Consider the following 25,606-nt stretch of genomic DNA (forward strand, 5'->3'; position numbering starts at 1 on the left):
GTTTTGATCATGCATTTGATTTGAAGATGACTGGATTTAGCTTAGGTATTGTTAAAAAATATGTAACGATCAATGGAAAAGCGCTAGTCACATAGGTGTATCATCCCAAAAGGACTAGTCAATTTAGAGTTTTCTTAAAATTCATTATAAAACTTAATTTCACCGAGTAAGTAGGCAATATAGGATTTAACACTCACGACTATCTCTTTATAAACTACCCACTTTATATGGGTTACTCATCTCTTCTCAATATAAGACTCGGGTGTTACAAAATATGTTGTAACTTTTTTAATGGATCAGATTTAATTTCAAGTTTTTTCATGAAAAAAACATGGTGGAATTAAATCTGGACCGTCACCTAAACCCAATCCAAGGTGATTAGCATTTAGCAACAGAATATGCAGGCTTTCCATACTTTCTTGAATACATCTTCATCCTTCAACTCGACTGGGAATCTTTACACTGGCACCGGTAGATTTAAGTGGGAAATGGTATAGGTTTGCAAATCTTTCATATTGATGCATCCAAAATTTTTGCTTCTTCCAAAAATTTGTTATTAAATATCATTCTTCATATTTCTATAGTAGAAATAATCATCTTGAATTTTTTAAAAAATTCTTCCAAAAAAAAAAAAGGAGAATTTTTCCCTGCCGCTCATTTTTCTCCACACGTCACTCTCCCTGTTGTGCGTCAGGTATGGTCTTTGCCTCAAAGATTGTTTGTTTCTTCTTCTTATATATACACTTAATTAAGAGCACAAAGTGTTTTGTCAAATTTTAGCATCTTCTTGCCTTGGTTGCCGTGTGGTCTTGTAGTGGGAAAGAGAGATTTGTTTTCTTGTTTTTACTCCTCACGTGCAGCTATATATATATATATATATATATATATATAATGTTTTGAAGATTTATAAATATATACATGGACTACTTTAAAGTGTATATATATATATATAATGATGGAAGTATTTATAAATACTCGTATATCTGGAATGTTCAAGATATATAGATATATATGATGATCCGAAGTATATATATAGTTGTAGCACCTCGGCGTGCATATACAGGGGCAACAAGGTTTGAAGTATACTTAGCTATATATCTATATAAATATAGAATAAATGAGAGTAATCTTTTTATAAACAGAATAATTTAAAGTATATATATATATATATATATATATATATATATCCTAGGGAGTAAAATAAATTCTGGAAATTTATTGGGAAGCATACCTAAACACCTAAATAAGTTCATTCTCAATTGATTAGCAAGCCAACTCATAATAGTAGTAGAATGTTTTGTTGTGACGTGTATGAGGGTAGTAACGTGTCTGTATATATATATATATCCTAGGGAGTAAAATAAATTCTGAAAATTTATTGGGAAGCATACCTAAACACCTAAATAAGTTCATTCTCAATTGATTAGCAAGCCAACTCATTATAGTAGTAGAATGTTTTGTTGTGACGTGTATGAGGGTAGTAACGTGTCTGTATTTCCTTCAGGAGATTAGTTAGCAGTCAAAGGAAAATTTTATTGCAATCAAGAGGTAAGTGAATTTACTATCTCTTCCATAAAAATTATCATGTCATGCTATTTATGCAACTTTGTTTCAAACTGCAAATAATTATTTTGTTTATGTTATTAAATTATGTTACATGCATGACAAGTTTGAGAAAAATAAATATTGTGAAAATAGTGATGTTTATAAAGAGAATTTTGAGAAAATGATAATAAACCCTCATACATGTTGCCCTAGAGAAGTACAAGAAATGAGAAAAGAGTGTTATAAAATGAGGTCACATGTAGGGAGAAGAGTATTTTTGGCCCCAAGAGAAACAAGAAAGAAACTCGGTACCGATGCTAAGGATGGAGGCACAACCGCTGAAAGAGGCTCTGCCAGAAGGTGGTTCCATCATAGTTTTATTTTTGCCATGCTGAGTGCACCCAGAGTTAATCGGCTGGCCAGGGGACGGGGCTGTGGCCACAGTATCTCATCCCAGTTAGCAAGGACCGCGCAACCCTAGTATACGGGGGTAACAGTATACATGGGCCCTAGTATGAGATAAAAGGCCGTCATAAATTTTATTGATTATAATATATTTTATTTGCTTTCTTTTTTCTTTAAAAATATACTGGGAAGATATGTAGTTATGAGTTCCATTTTTCAAAACGGGACAATGAGTAAAACTGCTTATGGTTGTGGATTTCACTTACTGGGCCCCCTTTGGGCTCATCAGTTTTATTTCTTGTTTCAGGTGGTAATCAGGTTGCACTAGGAGGCCAGAATGGGGGCTGGCGTATTTAGGATTTCTTGTGATTTCATATTAGTAAAGTTAATAAGTGCATTGGCACAGTTTTCTTTCAGAGAGTGATGTATTTATTTTAATAAGGAACATTATTATCGTTTGTGAGACATATTTTTGTTAAGCATAGATATTTCTGTTTATTTTAAGGACGTGATATTCTAGAGTTTCATGCATTCATTTTTATTATAGTATTGTTTAGTTGATAAACCTTATGGATCTTTGCGAGTAAAAAATTTTTTAACAAATCTAACCCTAATGGGTTGGGGATGTTACAAATTTGTCCGATGCAGACTCAATTTGGGATATATGTAGCCATTCTCCAGGCATGAGCAAAAGCACTATGCCAAAACTAGTCCTTCTCGACCCGAAAGGCCAGAAAATTATTCACGTCCTAAGCCCAAACGCCAGGACAACAAAACAAGCAAGAAAATACAGTGAAAAAAACAAAACAACAAAAAAACCACAACTCAACAACAAACATCAGAGAAAGGAGCGAAGGAGGCTGTCGGCGGCGCGAAAAAAAGGGCGATGGAGATCGGTAGCACGGTGGAGATGGCAAGGCAGAGTTACGACGACCGTTGTGCTATGTGACATGAAGAGAAAAAAGCTCTAAACAAAAACGGAACAAACAGGAAAACCGAATAGGCAGGGAGGAGGGGGAGGGGGAGGAGGGAGGAAGGCTTGCTTCCTTCTCCCACTAGTGGAGGATACTTAATGGGCCTCGAAATACAATGCAAAGTTGGCAGATTTGCCATGCTATATACGTTAAGCAAATTCTGCTACATATGAGTTATTCAAAGTAGTAGACAAACAAGTATGGATAAAGTTTGGCTAGAAGAAATTAATTATTGTATTTGTGACATTATTTTATTAGAGCGACAGCGACAAGCTTAATATTTACGATTATGACTTAAAGTGTGATTTCTTCAAAAGAATTGATGGCATTTTACTTTTTGGTCCAAAACAATAAAAAGACTCGGTTTCAATGCGAAATGTTATGGAATTAAGTGGAAATGTGCTAAAGCAAAAATGACAGATCTTGATGCAGATATGGTCATTCAAGGAAGTTGGACAGAATGCACCGTTCGAACGGCCATCCGAATGTGCAGTTCTGAGGTGGATTCTAGGAGTTGGCAAAAGACCCCGTTCGAAGGGGCGTTCGAACGGCCTATGTTTATTTCAGTTTATTTACGCTTTCAGTAGTCCCCGTTCGGACGTCTATATGTCCCGTCCGGACGCGTAGCTGCATCTTTTTTATTTAATTATCTTTATTTCGTTATTAAATTAGGGTTAGGGTTTTAGGAGTCTATATTTCTTGTTTTATTAGGTTTATGAGTCTGGGCTATAAGTATATGTTTATAGCCTCCAAAAAGTCAGTTTATGTTGATTATTGATTTTTATTAATGAGAATTACTCAGAGCTGAGTTTATTCTTCTATTTTCCTTCAAAACTTAGAGAGTATCTTTCTTTTCAAGAAGAATTCTCAGATCTTTGATAGACTCAAGATCTTGAATTTACCTATCCACTGCTTTATTGTTGTTCTTCGCTACAACCCAGCATCATATCTTCATTTTATTATTATTTTTATTATTATTTGTTTTTCTCTCCACTAGACTTTAAGATTTTTGCTTTTCTCTTTTTCAGTTCATGCCGAGTACTTTCATAACATAAATCTAATCTCTAATCTCCACCCCACGACATGGAAGTGTAGAATTTCCCTGGGTTGGAGAAAAAAATAAAAATAATAATAATAATAATCTATTACTTAACAATGGCATCCGATATAAATCCAAAACGCAGCTCAATCATTGTGGAGCATGCAAAGTTGCAAAATATATGATCTCAGAAGGCCCCATTGAGCCACAGAGCTCATCTTGTTCTAGTTTGCACATCAACAAATATAAGCATTTTTCATACTGCACTGCCATAAAACAAACTATCACTTTACTGCAAATCTGAAATCCTATCAAGGATCATTACTCAAAAGCTCACACACTACTAACAAACTCAAACAAAAGATTTTAGAATCAGCGACCTCCTGAGAGAAGCGACTGTGCAGCAAAAGATGACTGCGAGAACCTGTCCCCAGAAGACGGATAAGACATGGCAAAATCACTGAAACTACCTCCCTTATTATGCGCAAATGTTAGGCCCCTAGCACAAAGGCCAAGCGATGATAGCTCTGGAAGAGGAAAATCACCCTCCAAGAACTTCACAACTTGGCGCATACTTGGCCTAGCCGCAGGCTCTGAATGAGAGCAGAGCAACCCAAGTTTCAAAACCAGTTCTACTTCCTCTGCTACATAATCTGCACCCAAACTCACATCTCTTGCCTCAAGAATTTCGCCTCGGTTCCAATGAGAAAACACCCAATCAAGCAAAAGGACATCATCTGTTGCTCCCCTAGGCTCTATTGGTCTCCTTCCACAAGCAACTTCAAGCAAAAATGCCCCGAAAGCAAACACATCGGTGCCTGGCGTGGCCTTGCCACTTCGACTATGCTCCGGCGCAAGATACCCAAGAGTTCCAACCATATGAGTAGTTTGAGGAGCAGTTCCACGGTCATATAATCTTGCAAGACCGAAGTCTCCTAATCTGGCATTCAATTCACCATCTAGCAAGACATTACTAGCCTTTACATCTCTATGAATAACAACTTGCTCCCATTCTTCGTGTAGATAAAACAGCCCCGATGCCACACCTTTGATTACTCGAAATCTTTGGCTCCAGCTCAGGGTAACCTTTGGTTGGTCGAAGAGGTACTTGTCTAGGCTGCGGTTAGGCATGTAATCATACACCAAAAACAGCTCTCCTTTGCGCCGGCAATATCCCAAGAGTGGAACTAAATTCCTGTGACGAAGCCGACCAATGCTTACAATTTCTGCAACAAATTGTTTCATTCCCTGCCTTGATTCATGGGAGACCTTCTTCACTGCAATCTCAATTTTTGAGGTAGGTAGTATACCTCTATACACCCTACCAAATCCACCAGTGCCCAACAGCTCTTTCTCCCTAAATCCTTTTGTGGCAATATAAAGATCTTTGTATTTGAATCTGTGAGGCCCATATTGAAGCTCCCAGTCTTCTAGCAATTCTTCAAACTTCCTCTTCCTTCTTATAACATAAACTACAGCTGAAATTGCTACCGAGACTACACTAACAATAATCACAGGCAACCCAATTGTTAAAAATTTAGATTTGGGTTTACCTCCTATACGAGGCAGCTTGGGAAGTTGAGAGAGAACAAGCTCTGGAGCCTGGCCGTTCACCTTAAAGCTCCAACCCAAAACATAATGGGTTGTTAGAATTGAGCCAGTTGAGGACGAGAAGCCAACATACATGTTGTCTTCAATGACGGGTGAAATATCATAGGACAAAGACAAGAGCGGAGTTTTGGGTTTCCCGACATTTATTGGAGCCAAAGTGACCTCGATTTTCTTCTCGACACCGTCATATTCCACCCAAACTTGCATTTGGCGGCCGCTGATAAGAGTCAGGTTCGTAAACCCACCGTTGTTATCAGCATAATATCCTGCGGCAATTGATTTCTCGGACTTCAACCCATTAATATCAATCCCAACATGGTTATCATTGATGTCACCGAACTCGCTGTTCCGGAGGGTATCGAGCTCTATGGCGACAACATGATTGGTGGCATTACCATTGTTGCTACGATTGAAAAGGCCAAACCACTGGCTTGGCAGAGCTCCTGGGAGCCGTCTTGTGGGAGCCATCACGAAAGCAATTCCATGACCGCTCAAAGTGGGATATTCAGGAAAGATAGCAAATACAAAGGTCGTGGAGAAGGAGGAAACGGGGCCATTCGACGAGTTCTTGAAACTTATTGGATTGGGGTAGAAAGCAAGACCCTTTTGCTGTTTGGTGTCATTAGTGAGCTTCAAAAGGCCAGTAGAAGTGATCTCGGCTATGCCGTCAAGGCTTAGATTTGCCGATTGAAACCCGAGGTAGGTGAAGTTGGTATCTTCGGAGGCTACTAAGCTGATTAGGAGAGGCAGAAGCAATACTAGCTTGGACAACATGCCTTTAGTTTGCATCTGGTCTCCTCCTTTCACGGTTTCATAGTTCCACCTCCAAGTTTAAGACATGTAGGGTGTGTTTGCCAATGGCCCTGGAACGGTACCGTTCCTGGGCCTCCCCCAATCCCAAAAAAAAAAATTTTCCGCTTCAAAATTAATTCCAACATCTCTATTTTTTATACTACATCAATCATTTTTATTATTATTATTTAAATAAAAAAATCACTACAAAACAAATTTTTTACATTTTTTCATATAAAATATATTTTTTCATTTTTTTCCACAAAACATTTTCACTAAAACCAATTAAACATTTTTTTCCTAAAAAAAGGTTACAATACCGGCCCTGGAATGGTACTGTTCGAGGGCCGTAAGCTCCGTTTGATAAACGGTTTTACCTTGATTTTGACTTTATACTATTCATCTCATTTTTTTATTTTTTCAATATTCTTATTTTTTACATCACATCAATCATTTTTTATTATTATTTAAATAAAAAAATCACTACAAAATAAAATTTTTTCATACCAAATATTCTTACATTTTCACTTTAAAAAAACAATTCTTAATTTTTTTTACATCAATTACTTTTTGCTACAGTATTAAACCAAAATCAAAACAAAATCGTTTATCAAACAAACCCGTAGTATTGTTATTTTTATTTTTTTGGGGCTGATTAAGACAGGGAAAAGGAGGGGGGAAAGCTACAAACAAGAAAAAGAAGGGTGGGAAAAGCTGCTATGGCATCTAGGCTTAGTCTTGAATACTATTAGGATTGTAAGTGATATGCTCCATAGTCGTTGTGGAATGACGGAAGCTGATTTGAAGTAGCAGCGACACCATCAGCCGCCATTCTAGAAGGAACAGATCCTGTTCCCATTTTTCTAAGCAGACCATTCAGCATTTGTATTTGTCAAATGGACATGACCAATGTGTAATTTGAAAAGAGCACCTGGCCCCCCTTTGCCATGACCTTCTTCGGATTTTAAGTTGAATGTAAAACGAAAATGTTCAAATTTGTAGACCCTTGATGTGCGCTAAAGTAGCATTAATGGGCTCACAAGAAATTTCCGAATGTGCCAAAGCCAGATAAAGACTTCATTACAATCTTGTCCAAGTCTCTATTCGGTGCTTAATAGGAGTTTGGAAAAGTGGTCGCATTCTCAACGCCAAATTTTCCCCATGTCCATGGAAGTTCGGACTTCACAATTGTTTGCAGTGGAATATCTTCATCTCGAGTAAAACACGTCTTTAGTCGTTTTCAAGCCTTTTAAGTGAAACATGCCTCTCTTTTTTTATGGCTTAGTATTTGTAAAGAACGATTTCTATTAAAATTTTGTAAAAAATTGAGATTTTGAAATGGGTCATTCCATTACTTTTCAGGCCAATTTTGAAACGTGCAATGTCAATATTTTTACCGCATCACATTAAAATGATAATTTTAAATTTTTAAATAATTTTATTAAAAATGAAAATATTAAAATTAAAGAAAAAAGAAAAAGCCCCACCGCTTGCAACCCCAATATGGATAGCCAGTGGTCGGTTATTTTCCATTTTATTTATTTTACAAAATTTTATTTCTTAACAAAATTGTTAATGTGAAGTAGTAAAAATGTTGACGTGGCACTAACAAATGTTTTAAAATTGGCCGAAAAAGTAATAGAAAGATCAATTTCAAATTTGCGCACGACTTATGCAGTTAAAACTTGTAAAAAAAAAATAAAAATTGAGGTGTTATTTATTTTTGTGTGTTGATTTAAGGGTTTATCTCAAATTTTCCCTAAATTTTTAATAAAAAATATCAAAGTTAATTTCCTTAATACTGCTTAAAATAGTATTATATTATGAGAGCCCAAATAAAAACCCTTATTTAAAAAAAAAAAAAAAAAAAAAAAAAAAACCCCTTATCTTACAGCCTCAAATAAAAATTTGACAATTAAAAAAAAAAACTAAATACAATAGCAATAAAAATACCGGATCAACCAATCTATCGTTTGTCATCAACAAAATAGCTATGGTTGCTCTTCCACTTTAGAAAACATCAAATCTACTTACACCCACCTCTTCTGTTGAACACCGCTGTGGAAATCAACGGAAGCCACCGCATTGCCTTCTCGTTTGTATTTTAAAGCCAGTTTTCTTTGTAAAAAAAAACCAAAATAATATCATTCCATATATATATATATAGACGGTTAGTGGTTAACAGTTAGTGATTTTTTCAAAACTTAAACCGCTAACCTTAATCACATAGGCAATTAACTAATTTTCCTAACTGCCCGCCTTTTCACCCTTATTTGTGAGGAGGTGAAGAGGGCGACCCTTCTTTGATGAAAGGTCAGTCTACAAAGGGGTGGCAGCCTCCACCCTCCCCATACAAGGGGTGGTCGTTGTCACGGGCATAAGTAAGGGGTCGAAAAGGAGTCAAATCCCCCGCCCAAAAGAAAAAATTCCCTCTCCCGATTGAACTCCTAATAGTTGTGACCTTATATATATATATATATATATATATATATATATATATATATATATTACTCTATCATTTACATTCTAGTAAAAAAGGACGATTTTAAGGAGCAAAAAACCCTAGCTCTTTTCTCTCTAGCCGCCAAAGAGAAAAGCGAAACCCTTCAGCCACACAGGGGATGAGGGTTGGCCGTTTGGCTGCCTCCCTCCTCCCCTCGTCCTCCTCGCTCCGGTGCTAGTTATTTACCTAATGCCCTAGCCCCGGTGCCTCATCTCTTCCCCTTCCTTGCCACTTCTTTCCCCCTCTGTTTTTCTCGGTTTTTGGTCCTTTCCTGCCGCTTTTCTTCCCCCGCCTTCATTTTCTGCAGCGGGCTCCTTGACCTTCTTTTGGCTCTTTGTGGGTTCGGCTTGTGGGGGGCATTCTTTCAAACTCCCCCCGGATTTTGTCTGTGGTTGCCGCTTCGCCGTCCGCTATTAGGGTTTTCTTTCATGCGTCCCCACCGCGTCAAGCTCACACGCCCCTTACGCGGTGGTTTCTGGCCTGCACTGGTTCGGCTCCCTTCCGGCTACCGTCTTCCCGCTTAGTGCTCATTTTCCCTGTTTTGGTGGTTCCTTATTGTTTTTTCCGTTTTTTTCTTGTTTGTGGTTGTTTTTAGGTCCTGCTTTGCCAGTCTTCTCCCCGCCTGTTCGCCGCCCACCGTCCACTGCTGGGCCTTTCAACGCGTCCCCGCTGCGATGAGCTTCCAACGCCCCTCCGGATTTCGGTTCCCGGCAAGTGCGTGATCGGAGTGTGCTGTTTCTTTTCTTGTTTTATTTCCCTGTTTTGTTGCTTCTTTAAGATGTATTTGTGTTTTGGCATGTATTTTTTCCCTGTATTGTTTTATTTCTCTGTTTTGTTCGGCTTGTAATAAGGCTCTTTCCTTCTCACTCGATCTATGGCGCCTTCGGGTTAATTAGTTTTGGTCCAGACCTTTGGGTTGTGGATGTGATCATTATCCTGGCCTTCGGGTCTAGGAGGAAGAATTTCAGCATGAGAGTCTTTCCACTCTTAGGGTCGAGAAATAATTGTTATCCATGCATTTGGTTGAGTATGTCTGTCACAGATCTAGTATTAAATCTGATTTTAGTCATGAGTTAGCGGATTGGTCTCGAATTTTGTACTAAACCTGGTAATCTTGTAGTTTTATGATATGGTTGCTTCAAAACTTTGCTCTATGATGTAAGAGCTTTATACTCGTGGTATTATTGAATGAAATGTTATGTTTTTCTCAATATATATATATATATATATAAGCCGAGTTTTGACATAAAGAGTGCTTATTGCTTAGAATTACGACACTTGTCCTAAACCCATATTTTAGAGAGTGCCTAGAATTGCGACACGTGACATTTTAAAGAATGAACAAGTTTTGGGTATTTAAAACCTAGGGGTTTTATTTGTAATGCATTTAATTATTTTAATGAAGAAAACAAAAGGTTCCGAAATTCTCTCTCTTTATATATCAATATTGTGAGACAATTAAAACGTAGAAATTTTATTTGTAATATATTTAATTGTCTTAATGAAGAATATATATATAAGCCGAGTTTTGACGTAGAGAGTGCTTAGAATTACGACACGTGTCCTGAACCCATGTTTTAGAGAGTGCCTATAATTGCGACAGGTGGTGTTTTAAAGAATAAACAAGTTTTGGGCATTTAAAACCTAGGGGTTTTATTTGTAATACATATAATTATTTTAATGAAGAAAACAAAAGGTTCCGAAATTCTCTCTCTTTATATATCAATATTGTGAGACAATTAAAACGTAGAAATTTTATTAGTAATATATTTAATTGTCTTAAAGAAGAAAACAAAAGGTTCCCTAATTTTCTCTTTATTTCTCTATTTTTCTTTTTATCTTCTCTTACTTTTTGTTTTCGTTTGTGTCCCTTATATTTTTTTTCAAATTTATATATTATTTGTATTCAAATTGATTATTTCTCTTTTGTAAATTTTATATTAAAACGTAGGGGTATTATTTGTTATATACATCAAGCAGAGATAATGCAATTGAGCCCTGCGTCTATAGGTTTTTGATCCACCCGTGTAATAAATAGTTTACAACCTGACAATTACAATTACTAGTCTAAACACCCAATAAAAAAGAAAAGGATATAAAGTTAACCCAAAAAAAAAAAAAACAAACAAATTAAACTCGATTGAAACCCTCTCAAGACAAGTTGATTGTTAATTTAATTCTCAATCTCAAAATAATTTAAACAATAAATTCTAAATTTCCACGTTCCATTACTAGCAGCAATAATATATATATATATATATATATATATATATATATATATATATATATATATATATATATTCCACTTAGTTTGAGGTAGTTGAATTTTGTGAATTCCCTCGAACTAAACAAGGATTCATAGATAGATCCTGAAGCTTATTGATGATAGTCAAAACACCCTCCATGTTAGAGCCGTAGATTGATGGCGTGATTAACTTTGTTTAACCATCTGAATTAAGGACAACATATTTCAAACCAATTAAGGTTTCATAGTTGTCGGTAGATAAAATTGGATGCAACAAGTGTCTGAGATGCATGTAATTATGTAAACATAAAAAAAAAAACACCCCTTTTGTTTATGTCATATAGAAAAGGAGAGATCCTAACCTGTTGCTCTGCTCCTATTTCTTGCTGCTATTCTTGTCGGGTTTGCATAAAAATGAGTTTCTTAAAATGAAGAGGTGACCAATTAATTAGCAGATAAATAGATATTATTGAGATAGAATTTAATGGGGTTGGCAGTGAAGGACAATTGGTGTTAGAGAGGACCATTTGACAGCTTTTCATTTATTTTTGTAATGAATAGAATTTAATGGGGTTGGCAGTGAAGGACAATTGGTGTTAGAGAGGACCATTTGACAGCTTTTCATTTATTTTTGTAATGAATATTGGTGGTGACTGCTGACCAACTTAATTAATTTGTCGGTGTAGTTGGTTGTCTCCCCTTGCCAGTAAATTAAAGTGACCTGTATTTATTTCTTCACATGGTTTGGGTGGCAGTTGGGGGATAAATACGGAAGGAAGATGGATTTTTAGACTTTTATAATATTTCTATGAAAGTCTATAAGTGAAGTTTCTTTTCTTTCTAAAAAAAACTATTTCTAATTTAAAAAACTATATTTTCTAACACAATCACCTCTTAGAATCAGGGAAATACTTAACAATATATATCTCTTTAAAGTAGAGTTTTGACGTAAAGAATGCTTAGAATTATGATATGTATCTTGAACTCATGTTTTAAAGAATGCCTAAAATTACGATACGTGGCGTTTTAAAGAATTAACAAGTTTTGGGCATTTAAAATTTATGGGTTTTATTTGTAATGCATTTAATTATTCTAATGAAGAAAACAAAAGGTTCTAAAATTCTCTCTTTATATATCAATATTGTGAGACAATTAAAACGTATGAATTTTATTTGTAATATATTTAATTGTCTTAATGAAGAAAACAAAAGGTTCTCAAATTTTCTCTTTTTCTCTCTATTTTTCTTTTTATCTTCTCTTACTTTCTGTTTTCGTTTGTATCCCTTATATTTTTTTCAAATTTATATATTATTTTTATTCAAATTGATTATTTCTCTTTTGTAAATTTTATATTAAAACGTATGAGTTTTATTTATAATATATTTAATTATCTTAATGAAGAAAACAAAGGTTCCCAAATTTTGTCTTTTTGTCTCTATTTGTCTTTATGTCTTATATTGCTTTCTGTTTATATCCTACAATTAAAACCTAGGGGTTTTATTTAGGTTTTATTTAGGATGCATTTAATTGATGTCTTAGTGAAGAAAACAAAAGGTTTCATATTTTAGAGAATGCATAGAATTGCGACACGTGGCGTTTTAAATAATGAACAAGTTTTGGGCATTTAAAACCTATGGGTTTTATTTGTAATGCATTTAATTATTTTAATGAAGAAAACAAAAGGTTCTGAAATTCTCTCTTTATATATCAATATTGTGAGACAATTAAAAGAGATAAAACTACTAATATGGGAATAAATATTTTAATATGTTTTATGGGTCTTATGTTTTAATTGATGTCAAAGTTTTATGTGTTTTTTTTTTTTCTTTCTTTTTTTTATGATTTACTATGTATTTTTTAATGTGCTTAAATTAAAATTAATTAAGGATCTTATGTTTTAACTTATTCCAAGTTTTCTTCTCGCTGTTTTCTTTTTTCTGTACACTTTCATTTTTTTTTTTTTTTTTTTGGAAAATTGCTGATTTTATTGCATTCTCAAATTCATAATCATCACGTATACAGATCACTCTGCTCTGACTCACAAATCCTTCTTAAAGCTTCAGGGAAATCTGAGCTCCACGTTTCATCCCACATTTGATTCGTTGCCATCTGGGCCACCATATGGGCAGCTTGGTTCCATTTTAAATTACATATACGGGAATGTTTTAATATGTTTTAATTTATATGGATTAAAATTAAAATTATATATGGTCCTTATGATAATAAATTTTTATGTGATTTATATATTAATGCAATCTTATGTGTAATTGTGTCACTATGTTCAATAATATACTGTTGTATAATTTTTAGTATTTTTATTTTATTTTATTGAAATATGCATAATAGATTCTTTTACACAACTTTTTTGACTTACAATAAAAAATACAATGGAGATGTGTTATAAGTTTTAAAATTAAATTATAAAACGCTAATCTCCATCCCAGGACATGAATATATACTCTCTTTTTTCCCAAAACACTGACGAATTATTTCGGAACATGCAAAGTCATGGGAGACCCTCTTCACTGCAATCTCAATTTTTGACAACAGAAGACCCAATCGACACAGAGAGTTCATCTTGTCCATGTTTACACATCAATAAAAATTATCTACTACTTCACAGAAATCATTTAAAAGATCATTACTAAAAGGCTCACTCACTACTAACAAACTCAAACAAAAGCTTTTAGAATCAGCGACCTCCTGAGAGAAGCGACTCTGCAGCAAAAGAAGACTGTGTAAACCTATCCCCTGAAGACGGATAGGACATGGCAAAATCACTGAAACCACCTTCCCCATTATGCGCAAATGTTAAGCCGCTGGCACAAAGGCCAAGCGATGATAACTCTGGAAGAGGAAAATCACCCTCCAAGAACTGCATTACTTGGCGCATGCTTGGCCTAGCTGCAGGCTCTGAATGGGAGCAGAGCAACCCAAGTTTCAAAACCAGCTCTACTTCCTCTGCTACATAATCTGCACCTAAATTTACATCTCTTGCCTCAAGAATTTCGCCTCGGTTCCAATGAGAAAACACCCAATCAAGCAAAAGAACATCATCTGCTTCTTCCCGTGGCTCTATTGGTCTCCTACCACAAGCAACCTCAAGCAAAAATGCCCCAAAAGCGAACACATCGGTGCTTGGCGTGGCCTTGCCGCTTCGACTATGCTCCGGCGCAAGATACCCAAGAGTTCCAACCACATGGGTTGTTTGAGGATCAGTTCCATGATCATATAATCTTGCAAGACCGAAGTCTCCTAATCTGGCATTCAATTCACCATCTAGCAAGACATTACTAGCCTTGATATCTCTGTGAATAACAATCTGCTCCCATTCTTCGTGCAAATAAAACAGCCCCGACGCCACACCTATGATTACTTGAAATCTCTGGCTCCAGCTCAGGGTAACCTTTGGTTGGTCGAAGAGATACTTGTCTAGACTACCGTTGGGCATGTAGTCATACACCAAAAGCAGCTCTCCCTTGCGCCGGCAATACCCCAACAGTGGTACCAAATTCCTGTGACGAAGCCGACCAATGCTTACAATTTCTGCAACAAATTGTTTCAGTCCCTGCCTTGATTCATGGGACACCTTCTTCACTGCAATCTCAATTTTTGAGGTATGTAGTATACCTTTATAGACCCTACCAAATCCACCACTGCCCAACAGCTCTTTCTCTCTAAATCCTTTTGTGGCAATATAAAGATCTTTGTATTTGAATCGGTGAGGCCCATATTGAATCTCCCAGTCTTCTAGCAATTCAGCAAACTTCTCCTTCCTTCTTATGGCATAAACTACAGCTGAAATTGCTACCGAGACTAAACTAACAATAATCACAGGCAACCCAATTGTCAAAAATTTAGATCTGGGTTTACCTCCAATCCGAGGCAGCTTGGGAAGTTGAGAGACATCAAGTTCTGGAGCCTGGCCGTTCACCTTAAAGCTCCAACCCAAAACATAATGGGCTGTTAGAATTGACGCAGTTGAGGACGAAAAGCCAACATACATGTTGTCTTCAATGACCGGTGAAAGATCATAGGACAAAGACAAGAGCGGAGTCTTGGGTTTTCGGACATTAAATGGAGCCAAAGTGACCTCAATTTTCTTCTCGAGACCGTCATATTCCACCCACACTTGCATTTGGCGGCCACTGATAAGAGTCAGATTCCTAAACGCACCATTGTTATCATCATAATATCCTGCGGCAGCAGATTTCTCGGACGTCAAGCTATTTATATCAATCCCAACATGGTTATCATTGATGTCAGCAAACTCGCTGTTCAGGATGGTATCGAGCTCTATGGCGACAACATGATTGGTGGAATTACCATCGTTGCTATTATTGAAAAGGCCAAGGTACTGGGCTTGCAGAGCTCCAGGGAGCCCTCTTGTGGGAGCAATCACGAAAGCAAACCCATGACTGCTAAAAGTGGGATATTCAGAAATGATAGCAAATACAAAGGTGGTAGAGAAGGAGGAAGCGGTGCCATTGGACGAGTTCTTGAAGGTTATTGGATTCGGGTAGAAAGCATGACCCTTTTGCTGTTTGGTGCCATTAGTGAGCTTCAAAAGGCCAGTTGAAGTGATACCGGCTATGCCGTCTAGGCTTAGATTTGCCGATTGAAACCCGAGGTAAGTGAAGCTGGTATTTTCTGAGGCTACTAAGCTAATTGGCAGAAGCAGAAGGAATACTAGGTTGGACAACATGTCTTTATTTTGCATCTGCTCCCCTGTTTTCACCGTTTCATAGTTCCACTTCCAAGTTTAAGACATGTTGCGTTGTTGACAGGGAAAAGGAAGAGGGGGGGGGGGGGGGGGTGTGGAAGCTACAAACAAGACTTCAACAAATAGTACAAAAAGGAAGAAAAAGGGGTATAAGCAAAAATGCTATGAGATAGCCCACTTGGCTGCCAGGTGAGCCCTTCAATTGGTTTTTCTTCCAACTTTAGATGCTTCCCAACTAGAAAGACTGTTAAGCGGACTAAATGCATCTTTGATGAGGCATTCTATCCGCCATTATTGATAAGATGTGGAAGTTTTGAAGCTTACCCAATAATTAGAAAAACACCTTCGAGAAGAGTAGGCCTAGAGACAGACAACTCAGACAAGAGAAAATGCCAATTAGAAACTTGGGAGTTGAAAAATCTGCTAGTATTCTGATATTCTCACAACAATTTTCCACATGTACTTTAAACATTTCATTTGAATATCTCCATCATGCCTATTTCCACATGTCATGACAATCTTGTCCTAGTCATCTCTCTTCGGTGCTTAACAGGGGTTCGAAAAAGTGGTCGGATTCTCACGCCAAATTCTCAATTGATTGCTGTGGAATATCTTCATCATTACTAATCCACACCGTTTAAAGTTGTGGACACCAATTTACCACAAAGAAGGACGATTGACCATCTTTTGTTTTGAATTTAGCCATGGATGGATAACACAGATTCACCAAAGGAGTGAGTTGATATGGCAAATCTTATGACCAGGCTCGAGAAAATAATCAATCAATTATCCAGTCCCAAAGACGGAGGGTCTCCTCTGTGAAAAAATTTGTAGGCCTAACTCATCTCATAAAACTGGTTCAATAAGAGATGATTGTTTATTCTTTATAAACATGTTCAAGGTCTTGTCCACATGCAATATAGGACTATTTCTCAACACCTTCCCTCATGTGCAGGCCGATATTTTTCTTGGTCCTTGTCCTGGGGTAAGTAGCGTGGACCTCATTTGTCCTGTGGTAGGTTCTGATACCATGAAGAAATTCGTAAGCCTAACTCATCTCATAAAACCGGTTCAATAAGAGAGAGTTGCCTATTTCTTATAAACATACTCAAGGTCTTGTTCACAGGCAATCTAGGATTATTTCCTCAACACTCTCATCCCTTGAAATTTCACATTAAAAGATCAATTTTATACTGTGTTTTGAGCCAATTTTAATTATTTGATCTCTACCCATTATCTCAAATTTTTCCTGAAATTTATTAAAAAATATGAAATTTTATTTATGAATACATAAACTGGGTTATATATCTTTTATTTCTGTCTCAGTTCAGTATTTATAAAGATCAAATGTTTGCTTAAAATACTATTATATTATTCTTTAATAATATTTAAAAAAGATAAATATATTTAAGCCCATGAATTAACACATGTTTTGAATTTAGCCCCATAAACTCACAAGTGTGAAATTTGTATGTACCAAATTACCATTTTGTGTAAAAAAATAAAAAAATGCCCCGCTGCTGGCCGCATCAAACATTTGAATGGATGAAAAACTGGTCATGTGGCTCGCATGTGACCAATTTTACTAAAATCTTTTAAAAATACCCTCACTTTAACTACTAAAAACCATAGGTGTGTTTGTTAAAGGGTTTTTATTATATTCCTATAATATTTTTATTCTCTTAAAAATTAAAATAAAAAATAAAATAAACTATTTTTCAAAAAAAATAAATAAATAAATTCTATTAAAATATTTGACGAATTTTGTTAGATGTTACATCAACGCCAATAAAATGGTGATATGTGTCATTTTTAATAAAAAAATTAAATAAATATATTAAACTAAAAAGATTTATTTTCTTATTTATTTATTTTTTGAAGGAAAGGGGTGGCTACTGGTTGGGCAGCCACCCTTTCCTTTTTCTTTTCTTTTTCGTTGTTTTTTTAAAAATAATTTTATTAAATTTTTATTTCAATTTTTAAGAGAATAAGAGTATTGTAGGAATATAATAAAAAAGTGGTATTTTTTACATACTTTGGTAGTTTGATGTAACATTTTAGTACACTTTAAACTACATGGGCTATTTCAAAAAAGACTGTTAGTTCAATGGGTTTTTTTTTTTTTAATATATTTTTTCCAAATGTTTTTTTATTTAGATTTGTATAAACAATATTAAAATTAATTTCTTTAATATTATTTAAGAATACTTAACTTGGGTTACCGTGTCAAAAAAAAAAAAAAACTTGGGTTACATAATCTTTAATTTTTAGCTAATTATTTATGAAGATAAAAAGTTTGCTTAAAATAATATTCCAAAAAAAGTGTTTAAAATCGTGAACAGTTGTTCTTAGGGTTCGTTTGGAATTGTAATTTCAAAGAGTGCATGATGTGATTCACCTTTTTTCGGTAACAAGATTCTACCACTCTATTGCGAATCTATGGAACTTTCTTTAACGTAAAATTTATTTTTAATATATATATTTTGGTTCTTCTTTCATCTTAAGTTGTTATTATTATTATTATAAATAATCAACTACTTGTACAATTTTCAAAGAACCTTAAAGATATAAGTGACTCATCAGAAAGGACAATTTGTAATTAAGCTTTATGTTAAGATTAGCATGGTATTTGTAACTTGAAATTATTCAATGTACATAAAGCTACTCCTCCTGTTATTGCTTTAAGAGGTTAGATGGAAACATTTAAAAAACAGCAATATATATATATTTCACCCAAAAAAAAAAAAAAAAAAAGTGAGTAAAATTGTTTACTATCTAATCTACATCATTATTACGCTAGAGAGGGAGAGCATTCTCATCCAGCTCGCTATTTTGAGAAAATTCCTACTTTTAAGTGCCAAAATGCACAAGTACTCAATTTTTAGCATCCAACAGGCTCCCTATTTTTTAGGAGCATGATCACTATTCACTCCCAACATAGGAAAAAAAAAAAAACATATTAATAAAACAAAAAAAATTAAAGGGAAAAATTATATTTAGTTCTTAGGTTTTTATTCAATTTAAATTTAGTCACTGAGTTTTCAATTTTAAAAATACAGTCTTTAGATTTTGCCCAAATATAAAATAAGTTAATTTGTTATTTTATCGTCAAAATTAACGATTTGTCATCTGCTACATGTTTCATTTGACACATCATGAATGCTCTAATACAATATCACATCAACCAGTGTTAAGTCATTCATTAGAAAAAAAAAAAAAAAAAAAAAAAAAATCGATCTATTACATTGCATTCTTGACGGATCCGTTAGTGTGGCATTACATTGGAGTGTTGAGACTTGAGATTAGGGCCGGCAATTTTGACACGACTCGCGAATCCGACACGAACACGACACGAAAAAACAGGTATTGGGTTTGGGCTAATCAGGTTCGGGTCGTAATCGGGTCTACCCGATTAAGACCCGGAAATTTCGTGTCTGGCGGGTCGACCCGCCAGACACGATTACTGTGCGGGTCGACCCGCCAGACCCGCATAGTATCCGGGTCTGGCGGGTCGACCCGCCATACCCGGTTTTTTTTAAAAAAAAAAATCTTTTTCTGGACCCGCCGACCCAGTTTTTTTTTCTTGGTTTTTTTTCTGGACCCGGCAGCAGCTCACGCACAACTCTCACCTCACGTCAGTTTACTTTTTTTTTTTTTTTTTTTAACAACGTCAGTTTACTTACTTAGTTACTTTACTGAGTTTACTTACTTAGAAGACCAAGACCCTTATAACTATTCTATTATATTACACATTTTGATAAATGTATTTGTACAATTAAATAAGGGTCTTGGTCTTCTATGGCTCTCATGGAATTCAAAAATATTGAGTCTTGGCCCAGGGTTGGATGCTAAAAAAAATGTCTGAGAATTTGTGTCTTTGTTCAAATTAATTTTTTAACACTTTTGTTACATGTGGGACTAAATTATAAGTGGACTATTTTAATAAATGAACTTACTTGTTTTAACTTTTAACTTTTAAGTTTATGTGAAATTATGAGTTTAGTAATTTATTTTGGAGTACAATTTGTCAATTACGGACCATTTACGGTCACTTTCCAATTTTTTTTTTTTTTCTTATCCTTTATTAAAGCTTTTAATCTCTTAGAACTCAATTTTTTGCATTGACTATATTGATGTATTAGTATTATTATTACAATTTTGAATTTTAATTTTTTTTTAAAAAAAAATTTATAGTTTAGGGTAATCGGGTCGTGTCTACCCGTTTATACCCGGTTATTTTAAACGGGTAAAACGGGTCGTGTCGGGTTACCCGGTTATTTTCGTGTCATAATTGTGTCAAACCCGATTACTCGTTTAGCTAAACGGGTCGTGTCTGGGTATAGGCTAATCGTGTAACAGGTACCCGCGGGTCATAATCAGGTCGTGTATGGGTACCCATTTTGCCACCCTTACTTGAGATGGATATTGACGTGTCAAATGAGACACTAGTAGCCGATGACAAACTGTTAATTTTGACAGTAAAGTGATAGAGAGACATATTCTAAACTTGGGTAAAACTTAGGAATTTTATTCTTGAAATTGAAAACTCAATGACTAAATCAAATTAAAATCTAAGGACTAAATATGATTTTTTTTTTTTTCAAAAATTAAATTCTCTCTCCTTACGATTTTTTTTTTTTTGTCCCATTTCTCTCTCTCTTTCATTCTTTCTCACGCATGCATGCTCTCCCAAAACTCACAAAAATACTTCATTCCAGCTCTGGCTCCGTTAGGAAAATATAAATTCTGAAAATATGAGTGCTAGCCAAAAAAAAAAAGAAGACAAATTTAAAAAATATGACAATTAGGAAAATATAATTTCTCAAATATATAGATAATATTGGAGACAAAATAAAGAAATATTTAAATAAAAGAGTAAAAGTAGATCCTTAATTTAGGGAGCAGGATGTAGCATATTATATATGAAGATACTTTTGAAAAAAAATGAATAATTTAAATAGAAAAAAATATAAATATTTTCTTCAAAAAATAAAAATATTTTTAGAAGAGGCTATATATATATATATATATATATATATATATATGTTTGCGCACAAAGTTTGGCTCCCATAAATCCATGAGTCACCCACGAAGCATATATAGTCGGCAAACCATTTTCAGCCGCCACAAAGTACACTATCTGCCGCCATTCTTGAAGAACAATGGGCAAAAATTAAATGAGTCAACGTTTGCCACTTGTCATTGGTAGAAGCCACATATCCAGTGCTCCTTTTTATGGGCTATAAGCCACTTACGATCCCACGGGCCTCTTCAATCGGATCCGAATCACATGAAATTTTTAAGAGCATTCTAGTTTTAGATACATGCCATCTATTTTTATTCAAGAGTTATTATCTTTTCATGTTTCTCACTACTAATAAAATAATAATAAAATTTTAATGATATTAATAATCATCATTATTTTATTATTTTATTAGTAGCGGGACACGTGACTGGATAATTGTTCTTGGATGAAAATAAATGACTTCAATCTAAAATTACAAAAACTAGAATTCTCCTAGAAATTCCAAGAGATCCGAATCCTCTTCAATCAGATGTCTATATTTGTTTTGGTTCCTGTCATGTATTAACTTAAAATTTCTTACTAATTAAGAATTTAAGAAAATAGGCTATTGTATCTAAAACTGTAATCTCCATCCCTTCTGCTCCGTGAATGTGTTCGTGCCTCTCTCTCCTTCTGTTCTTGTTTCCAATCATGACAGTGCATTTTTTTTACTTTAACTTCTTTCGAGTGGTTGTTGTAGTTTTTTAGTAGGGATTCTATTTTTGCTCTTCAAACTGCTTTATGCGGCCTCCTTGAGAGGACCGAAACACTTATTTGTCTCATTTTCGATGTTTAATTTGTATGTATTTTTGCACTGTATTTTAATTTTTGCATTTTAGGGTTGGTATTGGGGATTCCACTCATTTTTCTTGTTTTGCTCCAATGTACCCTTTCCTTATTCAATTAGCCAAAAAAAAAAAAAAACCCCTCAAATCTCCTTTCCTGTTATGATCATATATTTTGCAACTTTGCATGCTCTAACATCCGTCTACATAGATGCAATGTGAGGAAAATAATTCATTAGTGTTTTGGATTCATATTGGAAGCCATTATATTAAGGAATGAATTTCACCCATTTGAAAAAAAAAAAAGAAAAAAAGAAAAAAGGGTTTACATATACCGCACAACCTTAAAGAAATAAATTGTACGTAGTTCGATGATTATGATCACAAACAAACTCACAATGGGTAACAAAAACTATAAGAATTAGGGACTCCCCGTGAGAAGCGAATCTGTGACAGAAGACAAAGGCGTGAACGCATTGTCGATTGGAGCCGGAGAAGACACGGCAAACGTTAAGCCGCTGGCACAAAGACCAACCGACGGTAACTCTGGAAAATGAACACCCCCCTCCAAGAATTGCACAACTTGGCGCATGCTTGGCCTGGCTGCAGGCTCTGAATTAGAACACAGCAACCCAAGTTTCAATACCAACTCAACTTCCTCTGCTACATAATCTGTACCCAAATTTGGATCCCTTGCCTCAAGAATTTCGCCTCGGTTCCAGTGATAAAGCAAGCAATCCACCAAAATGATATTTTCTGTTGGCCCCCGTGGCTCTATTGGCCTTCTTCCACAAGCAACCTCAAGCAAAAAGGCCCCGAAGGCAAACACATCGGTGCTTGTTGTGGCCTTGCCGCTTCGAGCAAACTCCGGCGCAATATACCCAATGGTTCCGGCCACGAGGGTCGTTTGAGGGTCACTTCCATGGTCATAAAATCTTGCAAGACCGAAGTCTCCTAATCTAGCATTCAGTTCACCATCCAGCATGATGTTACTAGCCTTTACATCTCTGTGAACAACAACTTGCTCCCATTCTTCGTGTAGATATAACAGCCCCGATGCCACACCTTTTATTACTCGAAATCTTTGGCTCCAGCACAAAGTGACGGTAGGTTGGTGAAAGAGGTACTTGTCTAGGCTTCCATTGGGCATGTAGTCATACACCAAAAGCAGCTCTCTCTTTCGCCGGCAATACCCCAAGAGTGGTACTAAATTCCTGTGGCGAAGCCGACCCAAACTCGCGATTTCTGCAACAAATTCTTTCATTCCCTGCCTTGATTCATGGGAGACCCTCTTCACCGCAATCTCAATTTTGGAGGTAGGTAGTACACCTCTATACACCTTACCAAATCCACCTCTACCCAATACCTCGTTCTCCTTAAATCCTTTCGTGGCAACAAAAAGATCTTTGTATTTGAATCTCTGAGGCCCATAATCAAGCTCCCAGTCTTCCAGCAATTCTTCAAACTTCCTCTTCCTTCTTATGACATAAACTACACCTGAAATTGAAATTGCTACCAAGACTAAACTAACAATTATCACAGGCAACCCAATTGTCAAAAATTTAGATCTCTCTATATCTAAACCTCCTAATTTCGGAGGTAGCTTGGGAAGTTGAGAGAGGAGAAGTTCTGGAGCCTGGCCATTCATCTTAAAGCTCCAACCCGGAGCATAATGGTTTGCTAGGAACATGCCCGTTGAGGACGAGAAGCCAACATACATGTTGTCTTTAATGATCGGTGAAAGATCGCAGGACAAAGACAATAGCGGAATTTTGGGCTTACCGACATCAAGTGGAGCTAAAGTAACATTGATTTGCTTCTCGACACCATCGTATTCCACCCAAACTTGCATTTGCTCGCCACTTATAAGGCTCAGGTTCCTAAACCCACCATTGTTATCATCAGCATAATATCCTGCGGAAGCAGATTTCTCGGACTTCAACCCATTTATATCAATCCCAACATGGTTATCATTGATGTCATTATATTCGACACTCCTGAATGTATCGAGCTCTATGGCAACGACTTGATTTTTGGGATTACCATTGTTTGTCGTATTGAAAATGCCAAGGAACTGGGCTGGAATACCTCCAGGGAGACCTCTTGTTGGAGCAATCACGAAAGCAAGCCCATGACCGCTCCTATGGACATCTCCAGAAAGGATAGCGAAGACGAAAGTCGTAGAGAAGGAGAAAACGGCGCCATTGGACGAGTTCTTGAAGGTTATTGGATTGGGGTAGAAAGCATGACCCATTTGCTGTTTGGTGTCATTAGTGAGCTTCAAAAGGCCAGTTGAAGTGATATCGGCTATGCCGTCAAGACTTAGATTTGCCGATTGAAATCCGAGGTAGGTGAAGCTGGTATCTTCGGAAGATACGAAGCTGAAGAGGAGAGGCAGAAGGAATACTAGGTTGGACAACATGTCTATATCCTGCATCCGCTCCCTCTTTTCACTGTTTCATACTTCCACATTCAAGTTTAAGACATGTAGCGTTGGTTTACATGTTATTATAAATAAAGAATCAACGATTTCTATAATTTTCAAAGAACCTCAAAGATAGAAGTGGCTCATCAGAAAGTACAATTTGTAAACTTTATTTTAAGAGCAACTTGGTAGTAGTTGTTACAAAAAAACAACTTGGTGGTTGTTACTAGAAATTATTCCATGTACTTGAAATATAATATGGAATAACTTGGTAATGGTAGTTGCAACTTATGACCATATGGCACCAAGGTCTTGGTCTTCTTTGTTCATCATATTTTAATTTTTAGGAAAAATTATCATACTTCTCTCACACTCTCATTTCGATCTATTTTATTATGATGTTTGGGTCCTCCTTTTGTTTCTATTGATGGTTAGCCTTACTGTATTTGTCTTGCAAACGCTTTTAGCTAATTTACATTGTTATTTCCTCTTGCTTGAAAATCTAGTGTACAACTCATATATATACCATCTTCGAAATTCAGTTCAAATTGCAATATTCTTTTAAACTTTCAATTGAATAAATGTCCTTTCACTCCACCCACAAAATGCCAATAAATTGTAATATACTCTTTTGTCCTTAAAAAAAAAATGCCCTTAAAAAGTTTTCAAAAGACATTTTTAAAAAAATTTTGAAGGAAAAAATAAAAAGAGTGACCCACCACAAAAATTGTAAAATCTCACGGCTTCTATTGTAGGTCAAGTGACTCACGTTGATTGTGGGTCTTGCGAAGACCCACAGTGGCCTTGGGTCTATTGAAAACCCATGGCTGCTATTATGGGTCTAATGACCCACAACCATCGTGACTTACCTCTTTATTTTATTTTATTTTTTCAGTTTTTTTTTTTAAAAAAAAAATTCGAATATTTTTTTAATTTTCTATTAACAATTTTTTTTGTCATTAGGGGTACATAAATATTTTTTAAAATTAAAATTACTCATGGGTTGATTTGTCAACACACTAATGATAAACATGGCTTTGCCAAAAGAAAACATCACCACATTATAGAGTCCAAGCTTTCTCTCATGGCCTAATTCTTTGTTCCTAAAAGAAAAAAACAAAAAAACAAAAACAAAAACAAAAAAAGAAGAGTAATGTTATACATGATCCTATTTCTTTGGTGTCCACACCGATTTTCACTCCCTTAGGTAGCTTTTAAAACCGCCATTAGATTTGATGTCAATCCTTATTGTAGTTTTAAAAGCCACCTAAAAGAATGTGAAAATAGATATGAGAAAGTAAAAGTGTTTTTAGCATTATTAAAAAAAAATAGCCTAATGCTTTTTGAACGGTTATAAATTAGATACAAATTGGTTTATAGTTAATTCCTACAAAACAGTCTAATAAATTGTCAAATGTCATTTAGCATGTCAGAAACACGTATTTTTTTAATAGTATGTGCTTCTCACATGCTTTAGAAATATATGTCATTGTA

General features: G+C 35.5%; 1 protein-coding gene and 2 pseudogenes across 1 annotated transcript; all 3 read right to left on the reverse strand.

The window, feature by feature from the left end:
• Window positions 1–4,256: 4,256 nt before the first annotated feature.
• LOC132192254 (L-type lectin-domain containing receptor kinase IV.1 pseudogene) lies at window positions 4,257–6,363 on the reverse strand (annotated as a pseudogene).
• A 7,283-nt stretch (window positions 6,364–13,646) lies between these two features.
• Window positions 13,647–15,854, reverse strand: LOC132191969 (L-type lectin-domain containing receptor kinase IV.1-like). Its single transcript, XM_088511057.1, has 2 exons — window positions 14,988–15,854; window positions 13,647–14,912 (listed from the first exon to the last, which is right to left on the reverse strand). The coding sequence occupies exons 1-2, from the start codon at window positions 15,832–15,834 to the stop codon at window positions 13,807–13,809; spliced, it is 1,953 nt and encodes a 650-aa protein (XP_088367183.1). The 5' UTR covers window positions 15,835–15,854; the 3' UTR covers window positions 13,647–13,806.
• A 6,254-nt stretch (window positions 15,855–22,108) lies between these two features.
• On the reverse strand, window positions 22,109–24,124 carry LOC132162436 (L-type lectin-domain containing receptor kinase IV.1 pseudogene; annotated as a pseudogene).
• Between the last annotated feature and the right edge of the window lie 1,482 nt (window positions 24,125–25,606).

The sequence above is a fragment of the Corylus avellana genome, chromosome 10, assembly GCF_965113065.1.
Source record: "Corylus avellana chromosome 10, dhCorAvel1.hap1.2, whole genome shotgun sequence".
Lineage (NCBI taxonomy): Eukaryota > Viridiplantae > Streptophyta > Magnoliopsida > Fagales > Betulaceae > Corylus > Corylus avellana.